At 36.3% G+C, this 9,596-nt stretch overlaps 1 protein-coding gene across 1 annotated transcript; it reads right to left on the bottom strand.

Moving 5' to 3' along the window:
- Positions 1 to 603: 603 nt before the first annotated feature.
- Positions 604 to 4,058, bottom strand: LOC122062723 (ankyrin repeat-containing protein ITN1-like). Its single transcript, XM_042626367.1, has 3 exons — positions 2,999 to 4,058; positions 2,019 to 2,566; positions 604 to 1,267 (listed from the first exon to the last, which is right to left on the bottom strand). The coding sequence occupies exons 1-3, from the start codon at positions 3,684 to 3,686 to the stop codon at positions 632 to 634; spliced, it is 1,872 nt and encodes a 623-aa protein (XP_042482301.1). The 5' UTR covers positions 3,687 to 4,058; the 3' UTR covers positions 604 to 631.
- Positions 4,059 to 9,596: the final 5,538 nt, after the last annotated feature.

Genomic DNA, 9,596 nt, shown 5'->3' with positions numbered 1-9,596 from the left:
GTCATGGTGATCCAACTTAGTCCTAGTAGATATGAATTTTTTTTTTTTAGGCTGCCTCTGGTAATGTTTTTAGAACAAAAACAATGTTTCATATCAAAAACGAAAATTTTAGTTTCTGTGTTAAAATAGATTTTTTTTTTTTTAACGAAACTGAAATGACGGAACACACCATAAACGCACCAAACGCTTTATTCTGTATTTTTATTCTATTGAAACGAAAAAACTCCAGAAACATTTTTTTGAAACATTACCAAATAGAGCCTTAGTCTGCAGGTCAAAAGTCAAAATACATCTCTTTCTCCTTCCGTAGCAAAAATTGATTGAGCTTCATACAAAATAACATATCTTTAACTCCAAATAAGCATGCAAGAAAATACAAGACAATCTTTGACGTAGAAAATCCCAAATATCCAAAACATACATATAAAGGCACACTTAACAAGACTAAAAACTTTAGTCTGGATCAGGTTCCCGTACGAGAATGATTCTTGTACGGTCATTCTCGTACAGTGTTTGATCTATACTCCACTAAAAATAAAAACCAATTAAAATAAGAGAGAGATTAAGTGGAATCTAAGTATGGATCAAACACTGTACGAGTACCTGATCCGGACTCTAAAAACTTATCACACTAGCTATTTTTCTTTTTTTGGTTTACAACTGAAAAATATCTCCTGAAGCTTAAAAGCACACGAACAACACCTAAAGAGAGAACTGCATTGAACGCTACGTTACTTAACTCAGCGATAGGACTTGCAAAGTCTTCAAGCATTGTGGCTGCTGAAGGCTCAGAAGATAAACAAAGAAGATTCCGGAAAGCTGATATACCCTGGATCAATGCTAGGTATATAAGATACGTAGCCACTATCAATAACAAAGAATAAAGAGAGTTGCCACGAGATTGTCCTGCTAACATGAGGACCAATGAGGTAATCGATAGACCCATAGCTTTAGTATCGTGCTCTATGAAGTTTCTGAAGCAACTATTGTTGAGGAGTATGGGTGTTCCATCTTTGTTATTGTATCCACCAGGGACTTGATAAATTGCTGCAAATGTGACTGAGGCGACAAGAGACGCTACTATTTGGAGGGTTTGCCCCATTTTCTTTTCACGCCGTATAGCCTCTGCTGCAAGTGCTTCATCTTTCTTATCCGGATCATTACGTATTTTCTCCTCATTCGCTGCTTCTCCTATTATCCATTTTTCTTCTCCTCTTATGGCAAAGCATTGCCGCAGATCTAAAGCCTTTAAATGAAACCACCCACTCTGCAACAAGAATGTGGAATTTCAATAGGTATTTTTTATTATTATTATTATTATTATTATTATTTAGGAGAAAGGGACTGGAATCCAATTTTCTCGTGCAACAATTTGAAACCCTAGCTTCTAGTAATAAGACATGGAAATTTTGATTTCTTACATTGAAACGATCAGGTCTAACCATGGTTTTAAAATCAGTTCAGATTGGTATCGTTTGAGATCGGTTTCTAATCCTGACCAATCTAAAACTAATCCACCGGTTAAATGTGAGATATAAGGATAAATTCGTCCAATCCCAAACACAGCCCATATGTGGACAAAGTGACATTTATTTATTTATTATTATTATTATTTTTTTTGTGATATTGTGGACCAAGTGACATTTTTTTTTTTTTTTTTTTTTTTGAGAATAACTATTTTTCTTTTCTATGAAAATATTAATCTTATCAAAAGCAGAAAAAAAAAAAATGGACTGAGTTCCTCTGCAGGCATGATGAATGGGAATCCATTCACCATGGGTGTGGGATGAGCGGGAGAAAGCATCGGAGGGTATTTTGGAAAGTAACTAAAATCCTATAAGGGTATGTTAACCGTAAGATGGTGGGTGAACCATCTTCTATGAGTAAAAAAAAAAAACTCTTCAGAAATTGAAAAAAATAATAAGAAAAAGAAAACCATAACACCAACAAATAAAGAGTTCATTTGGCATCATAATTGGTTTGTAATGGGAGTATTGTGGCTGAAAAGAAAGGCTCACCATTGAAAATATTGTGGCTGAACAAAGTGTGCCTTGAGGAGAGAGCAGGACAAAAATCTCAGTAGCTGTTTGGCCCTTGTTGTTGATGGCCTTTACATCTATTATTCCATTTGAAAGAAACAATTTCATAAGCTCAAGAGAGCCTTGACTGGCCGCGAGGTGAAATGGGGTATTTCCATCATCATCTAGTTGATTTAAGTGTTCCTCAAACTCTACTTGTTGTAAGGCAAACCTGATTTTCTTAAAATCCTCACTCATCACAGCAAAATGAAGAACACTGCGATGTTTCTTGTCTAGCAACTCCCCAGAATCTGGACAGCATTGGATGAGCTCTTGAAATACATTAATGGTTGATTGAAGAGCAGCAATGTGAAGTGGTGAAAGACCATCTTTATCCAATTGATATGCACAGGAAGTATCATGCCTTAGTAATTGCTTTACTATCTTGAGGCATCGTTTGGATACCGCATAGTGGAGAGGGGTCCTTCCATTTTCATCTACCTTATTCACAAGTTCTCCTTTCTTTCCTAGCAGTATTTTCACCACATCTGATATATTTTTTCCAAAAACAAAAAACAAACATAAATTAGGTAAGGTAATTGTTTTTTTCATTGATACACCATACTACAAACCATGGGGCTCTCCAACTCAAAATCACCTACTTGTAGGGACAAATAAGGTATTTCACCTCTTATAGGTATTAGAGTTTCATGACACTTATCTTATAAAAGGGAAAAAGAAGACTAAGAAAAGGAGGCCACTCTCTCATCCTCTCCCCCTCTCCCCCTCTCCCCCTCTCCCCCCGGTTGCTCTTTCAATATTGAACCCATGGCTAACTTAAGCATTGGAGCCTCATCCACCGGAACCCTCTCCAGTGGACACTCTCTTGTCTGTTGTGTGCAGGTCTAAACTAAGCCAGAATCTACAGCAACACTTATCATGGATTAGCTAGGATGAATTGTAGTAAAATGGAAAAATACCTAGCTTCTCCTCAACAACGGCCACATGTAAAGCCGTCCGGCCATGGGGTCCACCATGAGCAGGAGATAGACAAATGAGAAAGATCTGGTTGATAATACCCAAGCATCCATCTCTAGCAGCCAGGTAGAGTGGAGACTCCCCACCTTCTTCATCAGCATCATAGTTGGAATGCCCTAATTCAGGGTCTGTCTCAGTCAGCAACTTCACCATCTCATGGTCATTTCTTCGAACAGCTTGGTGCATGGCCGTGTCCTTGCTCTTGTTTCTCATCCTTATCTTCTCACGAGCGAGTTCTCTTACTCTGTTTCCTACAGGTGAACTATTTCCATTTTCGATGTCATGGCCGGAAGAAAGCCACGGCAGAATCTTTTGAATGAGAAATTTAGCTATGGAAGCATGGCCTGCTCTAGCCGCTACATGAAGGGCAGTATCACCTACTGAGTTCATCTGTGTGAGAAGCGATAGGTTTCTGCTGTAGGTTGTGTCGCCTTCTAAACTTGAATTATGTTGGAGAAGCACAGCGTACACTTCCTTTACGAAGCTTTTGTGACCAAACCTCACAGAAACGTGAAGGAGAGTGTTCTCTTGTGGAGTTACTCTCAGAAGTCGGGTAGAATCGTCATTCACTACTTGTCTGAGAAGTGTGACATCACCAAGTTTTGCAGCTCTGTAGAGTTGAGGATCCATGGCCTCAGACAACAACCCGTATCTCTACTCGGAAAAAGGAGGCCACGAGGCTATAAAGTGGGAGCGAGAGAAGCAGTAAGATGAAACCGTCACCATTCCTTGACTACTACTCCTTATATTGGACTTCCCTCTGAAGTTGCAGCTCTTAAACTTCCTCTTTCCTGACCCATTGATTGGGAAAACGGAAGCCAACGGGAAGGGACTAAAGAAAAAACAAGAGAGAGAGAGAGCACCTTATCCATGATTAGTACGGACGGGAGTGGCTACTATGCTCCAACGTGTCTCCTACGAGAGTCACCCCCACCACTCGTTTCGCAACACTTTCGGAGAACCAGGAAAGAACCAGAGCCAAATTTCGGTGTCATATCATATATGCAAACAAAGTATAGTTTAATGAGTTAGTAAGTATTTCTTTAAAAAAAAATTAATAATAATAATAATAAAATAATTGGTGACTAAATTTTAACGAGAAAAAAGTAAGTAAATTACACCTGAGTAACCTTAAATTTGAGAAATTAAGGACGTTTAGAATACCTCGTGTTTTAAAGATAAGATTTGGATTATCTCAAGGATGTGAATGGATAATCGAAAATCTGGATTGGATTAAAATGCTATCCTCTTGAGGATATCTATATTCGGTATGAATCCGGATCTGATTTTGTATAATCGACAACAAAATTTATCTGTTTGAATAGATATCTAATTTAATAATAATAAAATTAAGTAATTAATTATTTTAAAGGCTCTTGATGATTTAGCACAGTTCTAAAGAATGAAGAAAAGAACAAAAACAATTGAAAGAGAGTGAATCGTATCCACTATAAGAAAGAAGGTTTGGATTACACAAGTCAGGAATATAAAAAGATAATTGAAACTGGATTCAATTCATATTCAAACCTTTTATGGGTTTCCGAATCATATTTGATCCTTTTAGATCTTAGAGTACCTTATTAACAGGTTTAGATAAAAACTAAAAAATGAAAATCCAAATTTAACCTTTAAGTCAGTGCATAGGTACTTGCATTCTCTCTCTCTCTCTCTCTCTCTCTCTCTCTCTCTCTCTCTCTCTCTCTCTCCCTCTCTCTCTCTCGCTCTCTCTCCAGTATTTTTCTTACCATTTCTTATCAAGTGATTCAAAGAACAAAGAATATGCATTTCTGCACCTTTTTTTTTTTTTTTTTTCTAAAGATCATTGTATAAAAAGAGAGCAAAAAAAAAAAAAAAAACTATTACAAGAAATACTATTAAAAACTAGAGAACATCTCCATCTTCGACAATACCATCAGAAGAGGGAGTTCACTCATAAGGAAAAAGAAACATACAACACCTAGAAATAATTCAGAATCTAGGTCTCTGATTAGGCTACACCTTTTTAACATCTCAGATGTCAAAAGGATACCTTCATTGGATCTTTAAAGTTGCACCTCTACCAAACTTTAGAGCCTAACCACCTGTTTGAGCATTCTTAAAATGTGTCTATGCATATATCCCTCTTTATTCTCTTCAGCAACCGCCAAAGCATCTATGGCTGCCACGTCTTGTAGAGCCTGAACAAAAAAAGAAGCCACCACCATTAGCTCCTTTCAAATCCTTTCAAACCCTTTCAAACTAAGATGAAGCTGGAATAGCCATTCGACCACCCCTGATGTTGATTCTCTGCCTCCACGATTTCTGCGATGACCACACACTACAAACCAAGCACCTATACCCGCAACATGACCTTGAGCTTCACCACTTCTCTTCGCCTACTCTTTTAGCCTCTCATATATATCGGTCAAGGAAGCAAGCATCTTTCGAATTGGAGAAGGAAAGTCTTCCAATTCCTCTGCAAATTCTTTTGAATCCTCTTCACACTCACTTGCCACTTCTTGCAAGTCATTGCTTCTTGTATTTTTGCACATCAGCTCCAACTCTTTGGAATTTCTATAAATCATCTTCTCCTACTGCCAAATTATTTAAATTCTTTGTTTTGGTTGTAAATTATTCCTTAATTGGATAGCATTAGATAGAGAAAAATTTTGTTTGATGGCTTGTAGGATACAAAGCCTAGTAGTCTAATCTCATTTGCACATGCATAGACATGGAGACACAAAAACCTAGGAGATAGAAAATTCTATTCACATTGATGCCTTTGCGTGCTCTCATTAACCCCTTCCCGCCAATACTAATGCACAGGCAACACAATTGCGCAACGATCTCTTGAAATGTGAATCAAGTTTTATACGAAAATCATCCGTGTACAATCCTGATCCCACACATCATATCCACCACAAGATTTATCTTATTGTGGATTCCGTGTGTGTAGATCTTGATCCTACTATCCTCGTTCACGAAGGATCCTTTCTTCCAATTTTTATTTACTTACATAAAAAATAGTGGGGTTGATGAAATTTTTGTGTTAATAGTAGAATTATTTGTTGGTAGTTCTCCCGTTGTGTTTTTATTCCTGATAAAACGTTCTCTCTCCAAATAAAGAGATTGTCGCAATGGTATTTTTTCTTAAATGAAAAATAAATAATATATTAATCAAAAACAGATTATACATCTAGATATTCAGAATAAAAAGAATGTAAAGACCCTCACCTAACACTATTAGTCGAGTCCACTAAGCATAACTACCTACGTTACAACTTGACTAATCCCACAGAGTAGACCCCACTAGGACAATAGTCCACCCCGTCCGAACATTGATTGTCAGTTTGTCACCAACCCTGTCGGTGTAAGTGTAACCTGTAGGCTGTAGGTTCCACGAACCTTTCACACCTTCCCATAAAGGTCAACAAGCAGATAAGAATATATATATATATATATGGTCCAACTATTTTTCCATACAAAATAAAAAAACTATTATTCCATTGGACCGCTTTAGGACTTTCATCTCAAAATTAATGATCTGCTAATTAAATGTTTCCCTGGACCATTATGAGTTTAATCCCGGAAGACTTAAAATCTGGCCACACCAGTTAGGGGTGTCAATCCTGAGCCTGCACCAATAGATCCGATTGAGCCTGATTCTCTTAAGGCTTGATTTGAATTAGCTTATTTATTATTATTAAATGGGTGTTTATGGTGTAGGTTAATAGCCCATCGAGTGCTTGATCGGCTCGACTCGTTTAAGAAGCCCGCTTAAATCAAGCCATTTAGCCTGATCAACCCGACCCCTTTAATTCTGCCTAAGTACCTATTTCACCACTACTAATACAAAATAATAGTAAGACTTTGTAATAAAAAATCTATGATAGATAATGTTGAACACGGTATAACATCCAACTTTGTAACAAAATAAAATAGGGTTTTTTGAGATGTTTTAATAGGGGGTGAATGAAGGGTAGACAATTCTTGTGGAGAACAATCATTTTGGTATTTGTCATAATCTCTCTTTTAGTTTCTTTTTTGTAAGAAACAACCATGATCTCATATATGATTAATTGTGGAGAGTTTTTGGGTGACCTTTACTATGTTCAAATGGAAGATTTGGACATTTAATCCACTTAAAAAATGATTTTAGGGGAAGCTCCTTTAGACTTAAGTAGGTTCGTAGCCCGATTAAAGCTCGACACTGACCGATCCGATTACAAACCTTATCATGCCCCCCAAATCTAGGCCCGTTTAAGTAAACGGACATTCACGGTGCAAGGGTTTCACACCGCCATCCCCGGTTAGGCCTGACCGAGACCTGCCTGACCCGACTGATTGATACCCCTAACACTAGCTATGAGGAGTCTATGCTTAATTTAGTTAATAAGGAATTATCACTCCTTTGAATTATGGAGAAATATCATATTCTCTTTACATCTTTTCATAAATTTCACTAACTTCCCTTGAAACATAAATATTCTTTCTAAAGGGAAAATGTTTTCTGAGAAAGAATGCATGGCACTTGTGCCCATACATATGGGGGGTAAAATGACTGACTCGCCCCAAGAAAAGGAAAGTGACTCTTCTATAGATACTTTCTTGTTTGCTTCCATTGTCCCATGTAGAAACCGTATTCCTTCACAGGAAAGACTTCCTCATAAAGAATCCTCCTCAGATTACAAGGGAGATATTCCCTGAAAATATCACCCAAAAAAAAAAAAATCTCATTATCCAGAAATTGGGAATTAACATACTATGAGCTTATGACCTATATCCTATATAAATCTAAGACTTAAACTCAATTAGGAATCAAAACCTTTCTGACAAATTAACCCAGAAACTTGCTGGAAAGCAAGTGGCATTTACCATGAAAAAAAAATTTGAACTTACTATAAATGAATGAAATTAGATTACTCAAGATAAGAAACATAGCATGTCACTAAATTAACCCCAAAAAAAATTACGAGGATTACGATATTAACCCTATACACATAAATCACTATAAGAAAACACATTTTTGGCGACGGAAAAAAAGTGTCTTAAAAAATAAAAAATCGTCGCTAAAAATAGAGGCGACGGTTAATTTTCCGTCGCTTTTACTGCCGCAGCTAAAAATAGGGGACGAGAAAACATGGGTGGTTGGGAAAAATAATATTAGCGATGGAATTATATTTTTCGTCGCCTAATATATTTTTAGTGACAGCAAATGCTATCATCTATAACTATATAAATAATAGACGAAATTCATTTATAGCAACCGTATAAAAAAATCCGTCGCAAAAAATGTATATGCCAACAGTAATTATCCATCGCCTAAGCCTAATAATAATCTATTTATAGAAACGGTATAATAAAACTTGTCACCAATATAAAATTAAAACAAAAAACAAATAATATATATTAGTAAATTTTACATATTATGGAAATTGTCCCTGTAATTACTTCAATATACATTGTCCAATTCAGAAAATAAGATCATCCTAGATATCGATATAAGAATAAATTATTTTCATTCAACTTTTAAAAAGTCTTACAATCATAATTAAGAATTCATTGTTTTCTTCCCATTTTCAAAAAGCCTTACAATCATAAATAAGAAGTCATTGTCTTCATTCTACTTTCAAAAAATTCCTACAATAAATACAGCAAACTTTAGACTTTGCATTTTTCATCAATTGGATTTGTCTTGCATACTCCTCCAAAGGATATTCACTACCTTTCATAGCCTTGCCTTGGCGTATCAGATTTAACAGTATCTTGCAATCATGGTTTTAAGTATCTCCGATACCGATACGATACCCTCCGATACGTATCTTAAATTTAGTCGACCGATACGATACACATCGATACGATACATGAAAATTTTAAAATCCTTTCGTATCGATATATATCCTACAATACATACCGATATGCATCAATACACCACCAATACACATCGATACGATACGATATGCCTCGATACGACTATGAAAATTATAAAATTGAGGTAAAATATACGTTTCGGTATGTATTGGTACGTATCGGTGAGTATCGGTATGTATCGATCGGTACGTATCGGTATATATTGGCACGTATCGGTGAGTATCGATATATATCGATACGTATCGGGGAGTATCGATACGTATCGATATGTATCGGTGAGTATCGATACGTATCGGTGAGTATCGGTCATATAATGGCCAAGATGGGTAATTTTTCAGAAAACACACGATTTTTTGAAGGGTTTTTGTTCCAAAGTTGCTGTCAGTCATATTTCTCTCTAACTAAAGTGGAAATCAAGATTGGGAACAAGGATTTTACATTTATGGGACAACTACAAACCTTGAATTCTTAGTACGATACCCTCAATTTAGTGTTTATGCATAATACATGTTAGCAATAGTTTTTTTTAACAAATTCTTTATGCAAAAGTGTTTAAAAAAATGTTTCCTATCCATTTATGTGTGTATCTTTAGCGTATCTTAGTGTATCTCCGATACGATACGATACTCTCCGATACGTATCTTAATTTTGGACAACCGATACGGCGACCGATACCGATACTTTAATCCT

This window comes from Macadamia integrifolia, unplaced genomic scaffold (assembly GCF_013358625.1).
Source record: "Macadamia integrifolia cultivar HAES 741 unplaced genomic scaffold, SCU_Mint_v3 scaffold1095, whole genome shotgun sequence".
NCBI lineage: Eukaryota > Viridiplantae > Streptophyta > Magnoliopsida > Proteales > Proteaceae > Macadamia > Macadamia integrifolia.
This window is presented reverse-complemented; position numbering and strand designations above follow the sequence as displayed.